This window comes from Palaemon carinicauda, chromosome 9 (genome assembly GCF_036898095.1).
Source record: "Palaemon carinicauda isolate YSFRI2023 chromosome 9, ASM3689809v2, whole genome shotgun sequence".
NCBI lineage: Eukaryota > Metazoa > Arthropoda > Malacostraca > Decapoda > Palaemonidae > Palaemon > Palaemon carinicauda.
In genome coordinates, this window is record NC_090733.1 from 147,651,778 (window position 1) to 147,675,073 (window position 23,296).

At 47.8% G+C, this 23,296-nt stretch overlaps 1 protein-coding gene and 1 long non-coding RNA gene across 4 annotated transcripts in view; one reads left to right on the plus strand and one right to left on the minus strand.

Moving 5' to 3' along the window:
• The window catches only part of LOC137647251 (uncharacterized), a 76,597-nt gene extending 71,793 nt beyond the window's left edge, over positions 1-4,804 (plus strand). For all 3 annotated transcript variants that reach the window (XM_068380641.1, XM_068380644.1, XM_068380643.1), the window contains exon 10: positions 601-4,804. In XM_068380641.1, the coding sequence (XP_068236742.1) occupies positions 601-3,032 (2,432 nt within the window). In that variant the 3' untranslated portion in view covers positions 3,033-4,804. The remainder of the gene's footprint in view (positions 1-600) is intronic.
• The window catches only part of LOC137647252 (uncharacterized), a 188,585-nt gene that overhangs the window by 12,531 nt on the left and 152,758 nt on the right, over positions 1-23,296 (minus strand). The window lies entirely within an intron of this gene.

The window sequence follows — 23,296 nt, forward strand, 5'->3', positions numbered from 1 at the left end:
TGTTATCTTTAGTCAATTTTTACCAATTACTTTTAATTAGTGCTTATACTGGAAGTTTATATAAACTTCCAGTATTGTTTTTGTTCTTTTTAGGATTCTTTTTTTCTTTGTCTTATTGTAATAACCTCTTACCCTTGCCCAGTCTGACTTTCATTAGGCTCCTGGCCTGAAGCTTTAGGTTTTTTACCATTGTTTATTTTTTGATATCTTTGACTTAGGTATATATTTTTATATGCAGCATTGTAAAAAATTATTTGAAAATATTAATAAATTAATTGCAAGTGTGCTCAAGTGCATCTGGTGAAATGTATGTTTAAGTACATGGCATGAAAGTGTATTCATTTTATATGGCAGTTTCTCACTAATTTTTTTCTCGCTTCATTCCTTGAAAATTTTTAATAATATTAGTTATACTAATATTTTGTATAAACCAACTCTGGAAGGAGTATGCATCTCATATTTTTTAAATACAGTATTTGTTTTAAATGTTTAGGAATGTTTTATTTTGTCCATTTTGTTCATTATAAATAGTTTCGTGAGGGATTGATCTCCCATAGAACTCCTGAACAGCTCTAGCTAATCATATATTTTTTTTTCCAGATTCTGAATCTGTCTCCCCTGTTCCTTTCAACTCTATGAAACGTTCTATGCCTGGGACATCTGGATATTATGCAAAGAAGAAGAAGCATGCTGATGCTGAAAGGGGTGGCATACCATCAGCCATGGCTCGATCAGTCACTCCCAAAATAGAAAGTCTCGAAGGAGACAGTGATGAAGAGATGGATGATCAAAATCCATTGCAAGACGAACTTAGTAAAGCCCTTTCAGATATTGAGGATCTCATTCCTGTGGAACATGTACAAGAGAATGATGGGAATGAAGATTTTCCAGCTTTTAAAACTAGTTTGTTGAAGTCTTTCAGAATGAGTAAAGTTAAAGGTTCAAAGGATTTGAAAAAATGCAGCAAAACTAGTGAACCTCAATCAGGGGATGTAGAAGGAAAAATTAAAGTAGAAGGATGTCAAGAAGTAAAGTCAGAGCCTGGTTGTGGAAGTGAGGAGGTGAAAAAGGAAAATAAGGAAGCTAGTAGTGTACTAGAGAAGATGAACAATCTTCCCTCTCCTAGTACAAAGATTAAGCCAGTTCTTCATTCAGCCGGTAGTATGCAAATGAAGCCAACTCTGCAACCAATACCTAATATGCAAATGAAAGTAGCTATTCCTTCTTCCAGCAACACTGCTAACAAGCAAGTTTCTCAGCACATAGGACGTGGTCCCATGAAGCAAGTAATTCATTCCCTAGGCCCTCGAATGAACGAATTTCAGCCAATAAGAAGTTCCCCCGCAAAAGCAAATAGTCCAAATTCTGGGAAATATCAAAATAAACAGAATACAAAATTTGCAGGAAAGTCATTTGTCTCCATGGCACCCAGACCTATAGGAAGGCCTCGAAATGTATTGTCAAATCAAGCAACCATGAAAACCCCTCTGAAGCAGAATATTCCCCAAAAAGCAGGCATGAGTGATTCTGATATACTGTTAGAAAAGTTGAGATTAGCTGGTACGACTATTTCAGTGCCTGGAAATAGAGCAGCAGTTAGTAAAGAAAGTGTAACAATTGCACCCAAAGTCAATCTGGTTAATGGTAATAATGCAAGTGAAGTAGCAAGTTTAAAGAGAAGAGGTGTTGGTGCAACTTTTACTGCAACAAGAGTAGAGAGAACTACACCCTCAGTAACTGCACGGATGATGTTACCCTCAAAGAGTTCTGTTGTGGTTGGATATAGAGAATATCCGAATGGACCACGAGGCCCTAGGCCTAATTTACAATATGCTAAGGGTTCACCTGCAATACCTCTTGTTCAGATTAACCCTGCTAGTTCACAGCAGCGAATTACACCAAAGATGACACCACAGATGTCTCTTAGTCCACAGAGAAAAAATGCTCCTGGTTCAAAACAGTGGATGCAAGTAAGCCCAAATATAGGTAAGAATACAAATAATGCTACAAATACCAGGAACTTCAATGTAACCTCCCTGCCGGACAGAAATCAAAGTACCTCTAATGATGCAATGAAACCACAGGTAGCTGTTAAATTGTCAAATGGGACTTTAAAAAGTAATAACAACGATGATGATGAAATTGAAATAATTGCAGAAAGGCTAAGCCCAGATAGACAAAGAACATCTGAAGTGAGTGATATGGATGAGACTCCCAGCGAATCCTCTGAAATGCTTGACCATGATACACTCTTAGAAGATATAACTTCAGAAGTCAAAGAATCTCATATAACTGATTCTTCTAAGAATTTGGCACCAGAAGAACAAATTGCAGAATTACTTAATTCGTCCCCTCCTCCAACCTCTTCCCCTCCACAAACTGCATCCCCATCTTCACAGGTTTCTTCTGTTGAGGTTAATATTGAGCCATCTCAGAATATGCTATATGACTGTGTAGAGCGAGAAAGTTCTTCATCTGAAAATCAGTCTTGTGTATCCCAAGAGGAAATGGAGACAAACTGCATCGAAACTAAAGAGCTTCATTTGCAAAGTTTTGAAACTAAAGAGCTTCCTTTGCAAAGTATGGAAGCTGAAGAGCTTCCTTTAGAAGACATGAAAGCTGAAGAGTATCGTTTGCAAGATGTGGAAACTGAAGAGCTTTCTCTTCGAGAAATGGAAGCAACGCAGTTTCTTTCCCAGAATAGTACAGACTTGAAGCAGCTGCCCTCTCAAGAGATTGTTGTACCTGGAAGTCAGCCAGAAGTTGCAGGAAATGAAAATATTCACAGCAGTATAGAATTCCATCCAGTCACCCCTGTCACCTCTGTATCTTCATTACATACGTCCATTGTACCAGAGCATGTGCATGAGGGGACTTCAGTGCATGTGCTACATCATGAAATGGCTTCAGATGCCCCATTCATTGAACCACATGAGTTGGTTCCTCAGACACCAAATGCACAGTCACCCATGCATATGTTTTCTCATACTGATGATGTACAAGGGGGTCAGATGGAAGCTGTTTTGAGATAGAGGAAAGCACATCCCAATCAAAGTCGTACAAATAGATATTAGTCTTTAATACTGATTATTATTATTTGACATAGAGACTTCTACATAATAATTTCTGGACTTCCTTTTAAAAAGAAATGGATATATATATATAGGTATGTACATATTTAAGGTATTTTTGTGTTGGCGTTATTGCGTAAAATGCTGGATAGGATGTTCGTATTTGCAAAAGAAAAAGTTGATTATATAATGACTGGAATGATATTTTTCTGCCAAGTTTTTAGTGAAAACGATAAGAGCAGTAATTGGTGTAGTATCTGCCACATTAAATTGGCTATTTTTTTGGTGGTCATTGTGTGGAACATAGTTTTGAAATGTTAGATACGTTGACAATTGAGGATTATCTTAGATTTTATTTATTTTTTTTTTCTTTTAATAAAACTTGTAGAAAGGGTATCTTAATGTTTGAGGAAAAGTAGTGTGTGTCTAGAATTAATGTCAAGACTGGATTTTTCATATCTTGGATGTGTTACTGTATGTAGGATCCAAGGATGCTTCACCTATTTTGCGTGTTGATTAGGGTACCCTTTATAAGATATCTTCCTTTTTGATTTGTCTATTATAAGAATCTAAACATGGCTCGCACCCCTTCCCCCAGTCCCATTGCACCTTTGCCACTGTCTTGTTTACACTTTCATTAACATCTTTCAAGTCATTAACCTTTCATTTTCACATTACTAATTTTACTGTAACACATTCATACTTATGTTTTTTGCTTATAAAAGGAATGCTGTATTGATCTCATACTTGAAATGTAGAATATTAAGTTTACTTCGTTCTCGGTTCCAGATACAAAGTTCTTGGAAAAATCATAGCAGATTTTAGAGCAATAGTAGGATAAATGTAACCATGAGTTGCAGCTTATTTCTGCCATGTGTTTTTTCTATCCTTGTTATGGTTGCACACTTTGACCTGCTAAGATTCCAGAAATAACATTTTTAAAAGTTGTTATTCACATTCATAAATGCTGTACACTTATGAATTGAACCAACTGAGCAGTTTTCTCCTCATCTAAATGTACCTGTAAATTATCATTTCATGTTTATAGCATCACATCCCTGTTCTATTTATAGCTTGTCATTTGGTCACTAGCCTAGTGTACATCGACTAGTAATGTGTCCACATCACCATAACCTGTGCCCATGTATAGGCACTTGCATCATAGTCACCAAAATCATGCAGTATGTACATAGTATTAGCTTGTTTTGTGTTTAGTTTAAAGTATAGCTATTTTACATAAGCGGTAACATTCGATTCATCATTTTTTTTTTTTAATATATATTTCCTTTCATTCATCTCATATATAGTTGTGGTTATCACTTATTTTCATATTGTCAGCCAGCAGAGTTTGCTATACAGATCAGAACACTAAAATATTATGAATTTTTCCTCTGTTCCTTACATTTCCTGAGTCTTTGATTATATAGAATTATGTAGACAAAGAAAAATAGAAACATGCAAGGACTTTCATAATGTTGGTAACAAGGCTTTTTAAAATTCATGTCCAGTCAGTGAGCATATAAGTATTCATTGTTAACTTGTTTACTTAAATTGAATCTTATATAGTAATGCCATGAATACTCATTAAAATGATAATGAAAGTTAGTTTAAGAAAGAATAATTGTACCTGTTACCACAGCTGTATGAATTCATGTCATGCTGACTAAATATCACATTTTCCATGGAACTGTAAATATGACCAGTTGTCTCATTTCATTAAAGTGATGAACTGAGGAATGCTTTCAATATTCCTTGTGTTTAGGTGAATTTAGTCTTGTGTTCAAGGCCATAACATACTCCCAACCCAAATTTAGATATAATTCTTATACCATGACCAAGTATCAACACTCGGCAATAAAGTTTATTTCTGTACCCTCCCCCCCCCCCCCCCCCCACAATTGTTCATGTTGCTTCCTTCCCAAAGTTTGGGTTATAGCAACGTAACCCCCACCTCCAATTAGTTGAAAATTCTTTTTTTACTCCTATCAATAGTTCTCTGCATTATTATCAAGACAATCTAGGGACTAATGGTAATAATCACGGCGTAAGTTGCACATGCTTTTGTCTTTCCGTCTTCACCCAAGCTAGGACCAGGGATGGCCAGGTAATGACTGCTGATGACACAACAAGCAGACCTACAGGTTCTCCCCCAAACCCCTATCCTTAGGTCACAATGATGGAGAGGTTGTAGACACTGCAAGAAACTACAGACCTCGAGATGATCTCGACCCCATTTCAGCAGATTGCCAGGCAGGGATGTTTCTAAAACGGCAATTATTCGAACATCAGGCGACGATAAAAATTTTTTTATTACTTCCATTTATTTCTATGATCCTTCCCGGATGTTCGTATTTCTGACACCTACACACTATTGGAGGTGGGGTATCGAATGAAAGAAAAAAGAAATTTTAAATACCTCTTCATTATTATATTAGTTACATACTTTACCTAACACTAACAATTTGATTGTTCCTAAACAAATGCAAACCATTGTTCTTTATCTTTGGATAAAACAGAAAAGCTGGAATTAGAAGTCGAAGTTAACAAGGTGTAAACAACTGGTAGGTAGTTTACCTATCGGCAACGGGGGAGTAGACCGGCTCACAGCCAACTGTTTTGATTTCAGCCATCGGAGAATGTAAACAACCCCCTCTCTCTCTGACTGGAATTTTTATGGAAGAAATTTTTCTAATTTTGCTTTTTCTCTTCAGCATGCATCTGTGTTACATCATGCCTGTTATGCGGACATGCCATGCGATACTGCCTTCTACCTGCGGCACTTTTATGAGTGGCATTGTTGTTGACCTTCATTCGGTTTGCCTGGCCTGCAGAGGTGTCGCCTTGTGATGAGTGACTATCCTCCCAGTGGGTGAAGTTTAGCAGGAGGAAGGAGGAAGAAGAAATAAGGAAAAGAAGGATGCTCCATCTTCAGGGACTCAATCCTTAAAGTTGGAAAAAAGGCCAGGCCTGTTTCTTCTTCCCCGTGGACTCTTCACTCTGACTCTTCTCAGATGGCTTCCTCTGGGAGGATCTCGTGCTAGAGTGGTGGCACTCAACTCTTGGACAAGGTGAAAATGCGGTTTCCCCTAAAGAAACTGTCTTATCTTCAGTGAGAGTTTTTCTTTGTAAGAACGCGGATGTGTTACGAGTGCTGTGGCCATCTCTCTACATCTAGGGATCCCCTTTGGTGGACAACCTTCAGCACTAGGATGTGCCCTGTGCAGGATATCAACCCAGATATATCTCTTCAGGAGAAGTCGGTTGCCATTCCAACTCCTTCAGGCGAAGCTATGAGAGAGGGGCTTCCACCATCCTAACCTCCTCCCGAAAAGGCTTCATCAATGGCAGCAGCTCATCACCCTTCTCGCTAGCGTTCTTGCTCTTTGGAGAGAGCCCCTCAGGTTCTCCTCCCTCTGCAGGTTGGCTGCATATTGTCCTCTAATAGGCAGTCTTCTCATAGTTACCCTCCTCATCTACAAGATCTTCCAAATGGACTACTGTACTAGAACTTCATAGAGATCCACCTGCAGCAATTCTCCTAAGCTTGAGCATAAAAAGCTCTCTCCTCGCAAGCTCAATGTTAAGCCCGCTCACCTTTGGATATCTTTGGCTTTGCCTGCAACAGTGGTTCTCCTCGCAGTAAGTGCGATAGTTCAAGATGTGCATCCCTTCCTGCTTACCATCAGCATCGTCACTTCTCACAAACTTCGAATGAGCGCTCTTCTGTCAACTTTCCTTATCGCAAAACCTCTTTCGCACACTGGTGAGATTCAGTAGGACCCCCGGGATACGGCGTCCCCAGCTTACGTTTTTTTCACGTTACGGTGTGGAATACAATGTTTATTTGTCCCCTCATTACAGCATTTTTCCCACCTTACGGCATCGAATTTCAAAATTCATACTTGGCGGTTTTTACGCATACGGATGTGCGAGTTACTTGCCTACCACCACGCTCATACATCAGTGCATACGTCATTAAGAAGCTGGTCTGCCATTGGTCGGCGTCACTAAGATGCCGATACGCTATTGGCCGAAATCCCTCCCACAATGCCTGATGGCGATCTAGAAGTAAGCGTCCCTGTCGCAGGCACGAGCTGCGGAACCCGGCGAGAATGGGGGTCGCGCGATGGAGCATTCAGGGGATCGCGCGCGGGTGGCTGCTGGAGCGCGGGCGCACATTCGCGCGGAGATAAACGCGCGAGGGTGCGCAGCTGAATTAGCGCACGAGGGTAGAGGAGATCGCTGTCGGTCAGGAGAACGATGAAGCGCAGGAGATCGACGGTGCGTGGGCGAGCGATAGCGCGTGGGCGAGCGATAGCGCGTCGGCAAGCGATGGCGCGCGTTGGCGAACAATGGCGCGTAGTACATGCAGGCGATCGACCGCGCACAGGCGATTTAGCGCGTGTGCACGTCGGAGACCTGTGACGATCCGAGTCATGGGCGCTGGCGCGTTGGTGAATGCTTGCGCACAGGTGAAGGATCGCGCGGGCGCTCAGGAGGGTGTCGACACGCAGTCAGCTGGGGCGCGGGATCAGATGGCGAGGAAACGCGCCAGGGTGAACGCTCGCAGTCGGGCTCAGAAGAGGAAGACTCTTGGGCGCGCGGGCGTGCAGGAACTCTTAAAGTGCGCACCGGGGAGCGTGCGCGCTGTGAGGGCGAGGCGAAGGAGTAAGGTCCTTGCCTGCGTCCAGATCCGAAGATCTAGGGAGCGTGGGCAAGCGGTGGCGCGCAGGGAGCGCATCAGGAACCAGGTGCGCACTGACGAGCAGGAGATCGTGTGCGCTCAGGAGACCGATGACGCGCCTGGCGCGCAGCAGGAATAGAAGAGCGCTGACGGCTAGCAGGCGAGCGCTGGCAAGCAGGAGAGCGTTGACGAGCAGGAGAGCGCTGGCGAGGGGAGTCTGACGGCTGCAACTCAGGAGAGCGCATGTGTGCTACTGCACACAAACGCGCAGCTGAGCGCACAGGGGAACCCTGACGCGCAAGGGAATTACCCACACCGTGGGAGACATCCCTTTGCCCCGAAGGGACCGGTGCCCGTTGGATGACAGGGTGAGAAGGCGCCTGCTGCGCATCTGCAACCAGGGGTGAAGGTAGGCCGGAAGGACTGGAAGGTCTGGCAGGAGTAGGAGATCGCGAGCGATCTGCGGAGAGGTCCAAGGTCGTGGCTGCTACGGTCTGCTCCCGACGAGAAGAATCCTCTGCAGGGGAAGGCGGCGGAGATGACTCAAAGAGGCGCCTCTTAACCTGTTAACCGTCCCTCTCCCTGACCGTTTTCGCTTTGTGAGCGTCACCCCCCTATCCAGCGGATTGACGCTTAAGCTTAGACCATGCGGTCTCATCTTCTTGATGCATTTCTTTTTATTATTCATTTTTTGTGAACTTGTTTACTTTTATTTATTATTTTTTTGTATTTCTTTTCTTATTTTTTTTTTTTTTTTTATAAATATACTCATTTAGTTATTGTTGAAATAATGAAATTAGGTAAAAAAAAATGCATGATTTCTTATATTTTTGTATTATTCATTTCTTATGAACTTGTTTACTTTTGTTTTATGATTTTTTGTATTTATTTTCTTATTTTCTTTGGCATAAATATACAAATTCAGTCATTGTTGAAATAATGAACAAATTACGTAGAAAATATCTGAGGAAATAAAGAAAATTGCAAATAAACTTTTATTTTAATCATGAACAAAACATATTTATTATTTTGTATTCCTATTCTATCTATATACCATGTCACTTTCCCCCCATTATGGGAGATAGCCGACATCAAGGAAGAGAAAAGAAAAAAAAAAACACAAAGGGGGACATTCATCTCTTTGCTCCTCTCATATTCCAGTTCTATTTATTCCTCATCTTGAACCATCAGTACTTTCCTCAATCATAAATCGTATTTCCTCCTCTGATAGCATAATTTTTTTACGAGCGGTCATTGTGAAGGGTAGCGGGGAGATGAGAAAAATATAGGAGACCCGTCTCAGCCGAACGCCAAATGCGTAATGAAGAAACAGTTGTATTAAACGTTGTATCAAGTGAACGCAGTTGCCAATGATTACCAGATTTGGCGAGGGTGTTGCCAGACGATGTTCTTTTCGTTTTCTATACGTATGAGCGTGATATGCCGTCAAAGGCACCTTGAAAATATCTTCTAAAGTGGTGGACGTCATATGCCATCAAGTGCGGTTGCGCAAAGAAAATGGAGGACGGCATTTGACGTTGGAGACGGTTAACAGGTTAACTCCCTTAAAGGGAGAAGGGAGGCCCCTATGGCGAAGAGGAGGACAAGCCTTACGGTGAAGGTGGCCTCGAGGAAGGTCATCCACATCGTCGGTCCTCCGAAGAGGAGTCTCTGTCAGTGCGCTCCCCCGAGGAGGAGACACACCCGCAGGAGAGACCGTGGGACTCAACTTCCCCTTCGAAGGATGTTCGGAAGGGGAGGCTGAGCCTTCAGCAACGTCCGCAACAACAGCAGCAGCAGCAGAGGTTTAACCAGACTCGTCGGAAGCCTCTGCCACAACCACGTCGACAATAGACAGAGGGTCTACCTTTGCTATAACCGGCGATTGTTTGACAGCAGCCCCCAACTGGATAAGGTCAAACAGGGCTTCCTTGGAGGGCAAGCCCTTAAGCCCCAAGGAAGCCCAAAGCTGAAAGAGATCATCATTAGATACAGCATGGTCATCATCATAATGAGAATCAAAATCCTCCCCCGGAGAAGGAGGGGGAGCTGTCCCGCTATGGGAGGCAACGCCCTCTTCCGCACCCCAAGGTCGGGAAACAACAATGGCCTACGCAACCACTCGACGGTCTCTCACGAGAGGCCGACCGAGTGGGAGCTTTGGAGGAGGTTCAGGCGGCGGAAGAAGAGTCTTTGGAGCCTTCCTTCTTCAAGGCAGCCTTTGAAGGAGAAAGGTCTCTCTTGGACTTCTTCTTATGCCGCCGGGCAAACCTCTCCCACTGGGAGGTAGACCACTCCCTGCACTCACTACAAGTTAAGTCTCTAGCACACCGTTGACCTCGACACTGCGGGCAAAGGGTGTGAGGATCCGTCTCGACCGCCGACATGAAGGTTCCACAGGGGCAGCCGGAGAGTCCAGGGTATTTGCGCATAATAGCGATGAAGGTAGAGGCCAACTTCCAAACACACACAGTCTGAGAAAAAGAAAAAACAGATTAAGGCTGTCAAAAGCGAGGACGAAAGACTGACACGTCTGCTCATCATCCGAGCCAAAAGTGAAGTGAGACAATTCACCGGTGTGTGGGGGAGAGGGGTAGCAAGCTACCCCTTCCCCTACCCCCTTGCTAACTAGCGCGGGGGTAGTTAACCCTCGTTAAAAATCTAATGGCTCGTCATTTTCAGCTACGCCGAAAGTAAACCCTATGTAAATAGCGTGGTTTGTATTTCGATTACGGAACAAAGCCTATTTTCAACCTCTAATGTTGTAAAGGTTGATACTTAACTGATTTTTTTTCTATATTGAAAAACTAGAAAATTTTTTAAAAATACAAATCCCATCAACCATGAAAAATATCATGAAAAAATTCCTTATTACAAAGAGAAGTTTACAGTTTAATTTTGTGACCATTAATACTTTACTTTTGTAAGGAACCAGTATTGAAGATGGAAAGAGCAGTATGCTATGTTCTATGATAAAGATTCGGTAGCCGTGTAAGGAAGTTATGTTGGCTGCATAGGAAGTTCTAGGGTATATCAGATAAGTCTAGGATAGTGGTAGGATGACAAATTCGGAGATAATTTGTATTTTTCCTAACCATACAAACCTTAGCTATTTACATGGGTATTACTTTCAGCGTACCTGAAGTGACGAGCCATTAGATTTTTAAAGAGGGTTAACTACCCCCGCGCTAGTTAGCGGGGGGGTAGGGAAGGGGTTGCTTGCTACCCCTCCCACCCCCACACACTGGTGAGTTGTCTCACTTCACTTAGAGGTAGGACTTGACTGGGGGGGCAGGACTGGCGGGCAAATATGAGTAAATAGCAATGATTTGTATGGTTGGGAAAAATACAAATTATCTCCAAATTTGTCATTTGTTCCGTAACCGAAATACAAACCACGCTATTTACATAGGGTGACTTACCCCTTAGGAAGGGCGGAAAGTCCCCAGCCTTACTGCTTTGGCTTTACCCGGGGACTCGAAATCCGAGTGAGCAGCACTCGAGAAAGGGGGTCCCTGCACCTCGCACGTTCATTGCTTGCGACGAATGTGCGGCCTACATAAGCTTGTGTGTGGAGGAAGTTGTGACTCGTCCTAGGAAGTTGACCTGGAACTCTTTAGATGGAAATCTAGGCTAGGACGTTCCCAATACCACCTCGTTAGGGTATGGGGGACGCAAACAGTATTACAGCTAATACTAGGAGCCCAAGGGAGCATGGTGTACCTGCAGAGGTTGAGGTCATCTATGCAGAGACCAGGATGCTGCTTTCCCCAAAAGAGGGGAGAATGAAGAAAAAAGTAAGGGCCAGACATAACTCTTTCAATCACGCAGACTAAAACCGGGTAACAATTCCCCCAACCTTCTGCTACCTGTCCATTAAGGAGCCTGAGGTTAGACCAGCTGTTGTGCAGCCACCACAGGGCCAATAGAGAAGGTATCGAGGCTCCTATGGGTCACGTCCTGCAGGTAGTGGGCTGTGAAGATTGTTTGGCGCTTCCAGACCCCAGCTAGTAAGACCTGCGTCACAGAAATTTCTCTTGAAGGCCAGGGACGTAGCGATGCCCGACATCGTGCGCTCTAGGGCAACGTGACGGAGGAGGGTCAGGATTCAAGGCGTGCTGAATAACCTTCCGAATCCAGGCCGAGATGGTGTTCTTGGTGACCCTCCTCTTCGTCCTTCCTGTGCTCACGAATAACGCTTGCACATGAGGACGGACTGCAGCTGTTCTTTTCAAGTAGCGCCTCAGACTCCTCACTGGGCAAAGTAACAGATGATCTGGGTCACTTGTTACAAAACGAAGACTCGTTACCCCGAAGGAGTCGAACCTAGGGTCCGACACCCCAGGGTTCTGATTCTTGGCAACAAACTTAGGGACGAACCTGAACGCTACCTCCCCCCATCCCCTTGAATGGGCGACGTCGTAAGAAAGACCATGAAGTTCACTGACTCGCTTGGCCGAGGCCAAAGCGAGTAGGAAAGCAGTCTTCCAAGACAGGTGGCGATCAGAGGCCTGGCGTAATGGTTCAAACGGAGCTCTCTTCAGAGCCCTGAGGACCTGAACCATGTTCCAAGGAGGAGGTCTTACTTCTGACTGAGGGCAGGTAAGTTCATAGCTGCGTATGAGTAGGGAAAGTTCTAACGAAGAGGAAATGTCCACTCCTTACAGCCTAAAAGCCAGGCTTAAGGCTGAACGATAGCCTTTCACCGCCGAGACCGAAAGGCGCATTTCCTTCCATAAATACACGAGGAACTCCGCTATTGCTGGAATAGTGGCATCGAGTGGAGAGATACCCCTCCCACGACACCAACCACAGAAGACTTTCCACTTCGCCTGGTAGACTCCGATAGAGGACTCGCGCAGGTGGCGAGACATCCTGTCCGCAACCTGTTGCGAAAATCCTCTCTCCGTAAGGAGACGCTGGATAGTCTCCAGGCGTGAAGCCGAAGCGAAGCTACGGCTTTGTGGAAGATGTTGCAATGTGGTTGTCTGAGTAGCTTGTGTCGTGGGGGAGTTCTCTCGGAAGCTCCGTTAGGAGCTGCAGAAGGTCCGGGAACCATTCCGCGTGATGCCATAGCGGAGCTATTAGAGTCATGGAGAGATTGACCGATAGTCTGGTCTTGTTGAGCACCCTTCTCATCAGACGGAATGGTGGGAAGGCTTAAACGTCGATGTTGTCCCACCTCTGTTGAAAAGCATCTTGCCAGAGAGCCTTGGGGTCCGGGACTGGAGAGCAGTACAGGGGCAGCTTGAAATTCAAGGCTGTCGCGAACAGATCTACTGTCGGGAACCCCACAAAGTCAGGACTTTGTTGGCTATATGAGGATCCAAAGACCACTCAGTACTCACTATCTGCGTCGCTCTCCTCAGACTGTCTACGAGCACATTCCTCTTGCCAGGAATGAAGCGAGCCGAAAGTGTTATCGAGTGGATTTCGGACCATCTCAGAATCTCTACTGCAAGATGGGATAGCTGTTGAGAAAAGGTACCTCCCTGCTTGTTGATGTAAGCCACTACCGTGGTGTTGTCGCTCATCACCACTACGGAGTGGCCCGCCAGGGTCCGTTGGAACTGTTGAAGAGCCAGGAAAACGGCCTTCATTTCTAGCAGGTTGATGTGGAGGTACTTTTCTGATTCTGACCAAAGGCCTGAGATCCTTTGGTTCAGAATGTGGCCTCCCCCCCCACCCTTCTTTTGACGCGTCCGAAAACAGAGTCAAATTTGGGGGAGGACGAGAAGATCCACTCCCTTTCGAAGGTTCTCGTCGTTCAGCCACCATCGAAGGTCTGTCAGTTCCATGGAACCTATAGGAACCAGAAAGTCCGGAGAATCGGAGCCTTGATTCCACCGGGACTTTGACTGCCATTGCAGGGATCTTATCTTGAGGCGGCCGTTCGGAACTAGACGTGCCATGGAGGATAGGTGGCCTAGGAGACGTAACCATGATTGGGCTGAAAGCTCTTCCCGCCTGAGGAAAGGTTCTGCGACCCTCCTCAGCCTTGCTATCCTGTCGTCTGATGGAAAGGCTTTGTGGAGATCGGTGTCTAATATCATGCCTAGATATACCAGTCGTTGTGTTGGAAGCAGAGAAGACTTCTCGAGATTTACCATGATCCCCAGATCTTGGCAAATCTCCAGAAGCCTGTCCCGGTGTCGAAGAAGGGTCGACTCCAAGTCTGCCAGGATCAGCCAGTCGTCCAGATAACGGAGGAGACGTATGCCGTTCCTGTGCGCCCAAGACGAAATCAGTGTGAACACTCTGGTGAACACCTGAGCTGCTGTGGAGAGACCGAAACACAGCACCTTGAACTTGTAGATCTTGCTGTCTAGGCTGAATCTCAAGTACTTCCTGGAAGACGGATGGATTGGGATCTGGAAGTACGCGTCCTTCAGATCTAGTGTGCACATGAAGTCTTGCGGTCTCACTGCAAGTCTGACTGTGTCCGCTGTCTCCATGCTGAACGAAGTTTGTTTGACAAACTTGTTCAGGGCTGAGAGGTCGATGACCGGTCTCCTGCCTCCAGACGCCTTCTTTACAAGAAAGTCGACTGAAGAAGCCTGGGGAGCCGTCGTCGACCTCTTGGAGAGCATCCTTGAGCATGGTCTCGACTTCTGCCCGAAGGGCTAACCCCTTTGCCGATCCCATGGCATAGGAGTTCAGCGACACTGGATTCGCTGTCAGGGGAGGTAGAGATGTCGTGAATGGGACGCGATAACCTTGGCCGATCACGGAGACCGTCCAAGAATCGGCCCCAAGTTGCTGCCACCTGTGCACGCAACTTTTTAGGCATCCCCCCACAGGTGGACACGCAGGGGGATTGCCGATCCTAGCGCTTGCGGCCACGGCCGCTGCCCCTAGGATTCTTTCCTTCTCTAGAGGACTTGCTGCGCCTAATGTCCTTAGTTTGAAAGGGCTGCGGCTTAGACACCCCTGTCTTAGCTGCCGGAGCCTGCTTCGGTGTCTTGCAAGGCTGCTGTTGCTGTTGAGGCGCTGGAGGCTTGTAGGGCCGAGATGTAAGGGCCCTCTGGAGGAGAGAATCCTGATTTGATCTCCTCCACCTCGCACCAGTTCGTTCTATCTCCTTGGGCTCAAGCAGATCTCTCCCATTGATGGAGGAGTGCCTGAGCCTACAGACATCCACGGCGGGGACCTTCGGATGGAACCTCTCGGTCACTGCGTCGTGACGCTTGAGGATCGATTTAGCCCACAGGTTAGTAACCTGGTGAGCGAGGAACTCGATCGAACGCGTGCCCGAGAGGAGGAAGGTCTCCAAGGCCTTCCTATTGCTCTCCTTGGACAGATCCTCAGAGCGCAATAGGATGCCCAGAGATCCCAGCCAAATGTCCAGCCACGAAGTTGCCTGCATGGCACTCTTCACGACCTTCTCTAGGCTCAGGATCTCTGACGCCGAGAATGTTACCTGCCGAGTGGAGAACTTCTCGAGAGAAGTTCCCCTGGTCAGCTCTTCCACAGAATGGTGAAGTGGAAGAGCCATACTGGACTCCCCCATGATCTTGAAGTACCTCCTCTGATGTACTCGAGGAGGCGGGAGGAGTTTGTGCCCGGCAGAAGAACGACCGGAGGAGGCGAGCTCGGAGAGCTGGGCTTCGACCCTGTCCCTGGCCCCCTTCACCCCTTTGGACCAAGGCAAAGCTGCGGTGGTCTTAGGGGGTTTCTGGGTGCCGTAGACTTGGTCTAGCACCGTATCCTTGCCATCTCGAGGGGCAGTCTCCGGGTCCTTAAACTTGTTGAGTTGCCTCATCATGCTTAGGACCTGCCAGAAAGCGTGTTCTGACTCGAACTGGTCTCCTCCTTGCGGACTGGCAGTTAAGTCTCCGGTCCCCAAAGGCTCATCTTGGGGAGACACGTGGACGTTCTGCCGGGGTCTGGTTGGCTCTGGACGGATCCTGGATGACGATTAGGAATCGTCTGGGAGTCCTTGGGCTCCCTTCTAGGAGGAATACAGGACTCCAGCAAAGATGTCCGGAAGGGAGCTTCCTCGCGAGAAGTTTCTCTCCTAAGAGGAGGGGTTTCTCCCATTGGTGGTGTGGGAGACACCCCTGCCTCACTGGACTCTCCTGAGGATGGAAAAACCTCGTCCACGGGAGAAGGAGAAACCGACCGCGAAGGGGAAGGAGCCTTCCTGACGGACCTCTTGGGAGCCAACTTTTCCCAGGGAGAAGTCACCACGAAGTCCACTCCTCTCCTTCTCTTCAGCGGGGATGAGTCTGCCGTTGGTTTAAGTCCCAAATCAACGAGGGCACGCTTCACAGCCTGAACCACTGCGTTCATTATGTGACGGAACCAAGGCTGACGGGTAACTGACGCAGTGTCAGTTATCCCTGCTGGAGGGAAGGGGATCTCTTGACCCTTCCGAGTGGACACCACGGGGCCTGCCTGAAAAGAAGAAAAGGAATGTTGCATGGACCTCTCCATAGATCCTTCCTGGTCCTGGTCCTGGTAGGTAATCCTACGCTTGCGCGGTGGCGATCCAGAGGAAGATCTGGAAGTCCGCGTCCCTATCAGTTGGCCACGCTGATGATCCCTGCGAGAATGGGGATCGCGGCGGCGCTCGCGCGAAAGAGCATTTGAGGGATCGCGCGCATGCGATTTCCAAAGCGCAGGCGCATTGCCGCGTGGAGAAGAATGTGCGGGCGAGAGGGCACGGGGGCTTAAGGGCACGCTGGCGAGTGGCCGCGTGAGCGAGCTGGCGAGTGGGCGCGCAGGCGAAGGGACGCGTTGGCGAGCCGGGAAGTTGGCGCGCACGTGAAGGTGCACGTATGTGAAGGGGTGCGCTAAAAACTAGGCGACCGCTGGCGGCGCGTAGGAGAATGACGATGTTCGGGAGAGTAATGTCGCGAGCGACTTGGCGAGCGTTTGCCAGGCGGAGAGCGTTGGCAAGTGCTGGCGCGTTGGCGAGCGATGTCGCGTGGACTCCTGAAAACGCAACGGAGAACGACGGTGCGTACCACGGTCAGGCGAACGACTGCGCACATGCGATTTATCGCGCGGGCGAGTCGGAGAACTGGGGCGATCAGCCTGAAGAGGGCGTTGGCGCTCAGGAGAGCATTTGCGCACAGGCGAGTGATTGCGTGGGCGCGCAGGAGATTGTTGGCGCGTAGTAATGTTACTGTGCGCATCCGAAGAGATGGAAGGAGAATAACGCGCAGGCGAACGCTCGCGTACAGGAGCTCTAGATGGGCGCACCGGAGAGCGCGTGCGCTGTTGCGCAGGAGCAGAAGGGGGCGCGAGGGCGAGGCGACGGGATGGAACCCTTGCTTAAGTCCAGATCTGGCGATCGTGGACGCGGTGGCGATCGTTGGCGCGCTGGGCGCGCATCAGGAACAGGCTGCGTAGTAGCGCATCTGCGCACAGGAGAACGAGGGCGCTCAGGAGAACGAAGGTGTGCCTTGCGCACATCAGGAACATGAGAGCGCTGCTGATTCACAGGAGACCTGTGAGAAGGCGAGCAGGAGAGCGGTGGCGAGTTGAGTCCGAAGACTGTAACTCTAGAGAGCGCTTCGCTTGTGCGCTACTGCACGCGAACGCGCAGTTGGGCGCGCAGGGGAACCCTGACGCGCAAGGGACTTACCCACACCGTGGGTAGAGTCCCTTTTCCCCGAAGGGATCGGTGCCTGTCGGATGACAGGGTGAGAAGGCGCCCAAAGCGCATCTGCAGCCAGGAACGGAGAAGGCAGGTCGGAAGATCTGGTAGGCGAAGGAGATCGCGAACGATCTGCGGAGAGGTCAAGGGACGATACTGTGATGGTCTGCTTCTGACGAGGAGGGTCCTCATCAGAGGAAGGAGCAGGTGAGGACGATCCGAAGAGGCGCCTCCTAACTCCCTTATAGGGAGAAGGAAGTCCTCTGCTGCGGAGAGGCCGATGAATTCGACCTCGAGGACGGGCGTCCAAGTCATCAGTCCTCCGAAGAGGAGTCTCTGTCAGCGCGCTCCCCCGAGGGGGAGACCCGCCCGCAGGAGAGACCGTGGGACTCCCCTCCCCCCTCGAAGGATGTTCGGAGGGGGGAGGAGAGCCTTCAGCAACGTCCGCAACAGGCGCAGCATCAAGGGTTTGACCAGACCCGTCGGAAGGCCCTGCCAAGACAGTGTCGACAATATCCGAAGGGAGTACCTCAGGTATTACCGGTGACTGTTTGACCGCAGCCCCCAGCTGGATCAGGTCATACAGGGCTTCCTTGGAGGGCGAGCCCTTAAGCCCCAAGGAAGCCCAAAGCTGGAACAAATCATGATTAGAGACAGTTTGGTCATATTCATTAAAATCCATAATATCCTCCCCCGGAGGAGAAGAGGGAGCTGCCACGCTAAGGGAGGCAACGCCCTTTCCCGCACCCCAAGGTCAGGAAACACCACTAGGGCCTGCGCTACCACTTCGGGCGGCGGAAGAGGAGTCCTTAGAGCCTTCCTTCTTGAAGGCTACCCCTGAAGGAGAACGGTCTCTCTTGGACTACTTCTTATGCCGACGGCCGAACTTCTCCCACTGGGAGGCAGACCACTCCCTACACTCACTGCAAGTATTCTCTCTCTCACACCGTTGACCTCGGCACTGCGGGAAAAGGGTGTGAGGATCGGTGTCCTCCGCTGACATGAAGGTCCCACAAGGGCGGCCAGCGAGTCCAGGGCACTTGCACATAGCGATGATAATGGTCGAAGCCAACTCCCAAACACACAGAACTAGAAAAAGCAAAAAAACAAATTAAGGCTGTCAATAACGAGGACGAAGACAGACACGTCTGTACTTCGTCCGACCCAAATGTGATGTGGGACAACTCACCAGTGTGTGTGGGGGGGGGAGGGGTAGCAAGCTACCCCTTCCCTACCCCCTGCTAACTAGCGCGGGGATAGTTAACCCTCGTTAAAAATCTAATGGCTCGTTATTTCAGCTACGCTGAAAGTAATACCCTATGTAAATAGCGAGGTTTGTATTTCGGTTACGGAACAACTATATATTTAGAATATTATCTTGCATTAATATAACTATGATATTTCTGGGCTCGAACCTGTGCCGCCCAGTGAATAAGCTCCATTTAAGCACTTATTCTTAGGTAATTTACTGCTAAATATACCAGAGAAAAAATGTAAAGGAGTGCTAGGTTAACTAGCTCGCTCACCTAATGGTGTCGGTATAAAATTGGGCGTATAATCCAGAGGTCCCGCACTATTTAGATTAATCCACGACAGAGAACCCCAATAGAGGAGAGCCGTTCAACCTCACTCGGTACTACTACAATGCATCCGCTCAGAACCCAACTCCGTTTAGCACGACTTGTGCAGTAACCCGCATTTTTCTTGTGCTCTCGATTTTTGGATATTTTCTAGTGAATTATGGCTTCTTCGTCGGTTTCCCAGGAGACACCGTCTAAGTTAAGTACCAAGCTGGGTTTTACTGTGTTTTGAGCAATCTAGATCGTTTAATATTTATATTATAGGAGTTATTCTCTTCGTTCATACCGATCTTGCTTGATTTCACTACAGTTGGTACTCCTGTTTTTGAGAGCTTTTAATTTTCACTTGCGGTGTTACTATGTGTATTATTTTTATTATCAAATATTATTTGTTATTGTGAATATTCATTATTTAGCGTTTAGAATCCTCGTGGTTTAATTTTTGGGCCGATATCATTTACGTATCGCTATGGCTGCCGACCGTGCTAAGGCGGCAATGTTATTTTAGCCATCAGGTGTGTCTTTTGTGATTTAATTATTTATGTTGCATGCCTTGCCCAAAAATTTTCTATGTGTTTATTCATATATTTAACGCTATTATTATTATTATAATGAATATTTGTGCCATTACTCCGTTTGATCTGTCTGTTGGGGATCGTCAGTTGGTAGCCCTGCTGCCTCGTATCACGTGATCCTCCCCCACGCTCCCCCTCTAGCTAGGTGGGAGGCTAGGCTTCTCCCCCCCTCCACTAAGGGACCGTTGCCTTCCCTCCTTTTAGAGGGGGTAGTTAAGTGTTTATGGACTTTGTCCTCCGGGTGGCCCGGCGGTTTAGTCTCTGTCTAGTCTGGTTGGCCACCGGTCAACAGAGTTGGATCCCGGTGCACCCTATTTTATATTCACTTTTCATTCTGGCTTATGTTATACGAAACCCTCCGGGTTCGATTGGCAGTTCTTAGTTACAGTTCCGCCCCCCTATTATTTTATAACATTTCCTATGATGATTATATATGACAGATCACTACCCCGGAGTCTCTAAAAAGGAATTGGTATTGAATATACCTTTATTTCCCGGCCCGGGGTCTACCCCACCCCGGGAAATCAGACACTATGTGTCTTAATTCCTTGTTATTGCATCCTTTTTTATGCTCCCGGCTTGACCGGAATGGATGGCTATACTTTAGTTTCAAGTTAGACTTATGTTTAGGCCCGGGACCCCCGGTCCCGTCCCTATGTAATAATATTACAGTTAAGCTCTAACCTTGCGTTAGCCGGACCCGCCCCTAAAAAAAAAAAAAAAAAAAAAAAAAAAAAAAAAAAAAAAAAAAAAAAAAAAAAAATTTATTTTTTATTTTTTACAGTCTAATCTTTTGTTAGACCTATGTTAGGCCCGGGTCCTCCGGACCCACCCCTACTTAACAGAATAGTACAGTTAAGCTCTTTTCTTGTGTTAGACCTATGTTAGGCCATTTAAAGAATAGTACAGTTAAGCTCTAATCTTGTGTTAGACCTATGTTAGGCCCGGGTCCTCCAGACCCGCCCCTAATTAAGAGAATTACAGTTTCTCATATACTATTCTTTTTACAGATGGTGCATTGTCTGACGCCGGCCTGTGCAGCTGTTCTGCACCAGCCTTGTGGCCACTCCGTCTGCCGATCTCACGCCCCTTGTGGGGTTCAACTGGAAGACGTTGTGGTATGGCACCCGGATAACTGTGTGATTTGCTTCGACCTCATCACTACCCTTGGATCTGACTCGGTGAGTCCCGTTGGCTATATTGCCTTCTTATTTTATTTACTATTAGTAAGATATCTATGGTCTTGAAGGACCATTGGGAGTCTCCCTTTTATAATTCCCCCTATTATTTCAGGCATCCCCGGAGCAAAAGTCTGCGGCTCGGGCCACACTGAAGGTGTGGATTGGTGGGTTTGCCCGGAATGTAAAGTCTAAGCGGCCGTACGTCCTATCTGAGGACTACTGCACCATGGTTTACCCCAACGCCAAGTCTTCAGCTGCTGTGGCTAGGCAAGTGGCAGCTTCCATCATTACCCACATTGATGCCACTATAACGGGTCTCATCGACCCAGAGCAAGATCCATCGGACGCCCCCGGAGGTCTGGAGGACAATGTTGCCTCCATGAACCTGGACGTCGAACCGATGTTGCTAGACGAGCCGGATACAGGTAGGGTGGTAAGTGAGGCAGGTGTGTCCGGCGCTGAGATTCCTATCCTCAGCCCCGCTCTTTCTTCTTCTTCTGATCGCTCTTCCTTTCTTGGATTTTCTGGGGACCGTGATTCGTCTCAACGTTCATACCCGGTTCCCCCTAAGGATAAGTCTACTTCAAGGACCTTACCCAAAGCTCGCAAGCCTCATAAGACTTCTCATGGCTCTAAACATGGTACGAACCCGTCTTCAAAGACCTCTGGTTCCTCCTCTAAGTCTCACGACCCGGGAGTTCCTTCCGCCCCTCCTGCTGCTAGCCCGGGCCTTTCCGAATCAGCTATGCTCCGCATCGTGTCGGAGATGCAGGAAAAGTTGGTTTCGGAGATGCAGTCGAGGATGGACACGATGTTCTCTAACTTCGGTCAGAGAATTGGGGCTTTAGAGCAAGGAGCTCCGGAGAGAGTCCAAAGCTCTCTCATACCGGATGCCTCTAAGCTCCCGCCGTTTGCCAAGAACAACCCCTGGCGGATGGCTCTTCATTCCCCGTTCTCAGACGGAATGTTGACTCTGGAGGGCCTTGGCACTCGTCCTCTAGAGGACTTTGAATTCTTTCCTCCGGGTCTGGCATTTCCATTTCATGGTTATGCCAGACTTACCGAGGAAGCTTTAGTCCGTTTAGACAAGGTCCCCAAAGAGACGGTCATCTTCCCGAAGGAGCAAGCCCAATCTGTTTGGGCCAGATTTTTGAATGACATCGGCTGCACTAACACCATGCTGACGCCTCATAAAAGCTCCTTTACGATGTTCTTAATGGACAAGACCACCTTGACTCCATGCGTCAATAAGGTGGCAGAGCTTGCCTTTCAATATGCTCTGGAGGAGAAGCCCTTGCCTCCCATCCGAGAGGTGGATCCAATCTCCCTCCTTCTTCCCTCAGGTATTGAGTGTTGGGACAACGTCCATACCACCTTTACCTCCGGCAAGCTTGCAGCAGACTGTGCCTCAGTCTTGTTTAGTGAGAAGCTTCCCCGTCTCCAGGAATCTCTCATTAAACAGGAATATGATTCCCGCCTACGTGTGGGCCGTACTCTAAACCTGGCCACATCCACGGAGTCGATAGCCTTGACTTACGATACGGAGAGTATTTTTAAGTCTCTCAACAAGGCTACGTTACAGTCGTTATATTATGATTTGTATGACTTTGCTACTGCTAAACGCAGATGTCGCAAGCATGTTCTAGCTGAGGCGACGATTAGGCATGAACCTAATAAACTCATCCGGTCCTCCTGTTGGGGTTCAAATCTCTTCCCCGAGGATCTCGTAGAGGAAGTCTTGGCGGAGGCCACTAGGGTTAATCAGAGCCTTAAAGCCCGTTGGGGTTTGACCCCTAAACGCAAGTATGACCCCGCAAATTATCAAGCCCGGGGTAGGAAGAAGCTTAGACCATATACCTCCACCCAGTTCAGGCAACAACAGAGTGCTTCATCCAACTTCCGGCTGCCTCTTCCTCCATCTTCTGTTGCCCCTGCGCAGCCCTCCACCTCTCGGGCTCCTTCGGATGACTATGTCACCGTTCTGCTACCTAAGGGCCAGCTTTCTGGTGCCTCCGCCACTTCCCCTGCCTTTAACCAGTCCTACGAGGCTCATAGCTCTTCCCAGAGTTATGGTAGAGGTAGAGGCTACCACCGTGGCTCTAACCAGAACAAAGGCAGGGGAAGAGCCTTTCGCAGAGGAAAGAATTTCCGAGGCGGACGTGGAGGCAACTCCTCAAACCAATACTGAGGTGCAGCAGGTAGGGGGGAGGCTCTATGCCTTCCGCAACAAATGGAGGTTCAGTCCCTGGGCGTTCAGTATCATCTCCAAGGGACTAGGGTGGAGTTGGATTCAAGGACCTCCTCCTCCGAACAAATTTCGTCAACATTCCACCCCGGACCTGGTCGAATTTGTCCAGGATCTTTTACAAAAGAATGCCATACAAGAAACGAAACATCTGAAGTTTCAAGGTCGGCTGTTCAGTGTCCCGAAGAAGGATTCAGACAAGAGAAGAGTGATTCTAGATCTATCTCTTCTCAACTTGTCCATTCAATGCGACAAGTTTCGAATGCTTACCGTCTCGCAGGTGCGGACCTTACTTCCCCGTGGGGCCGTCACCACCTCTATCGATCTTACAGACGCCTACTATCACGTCCCGATAG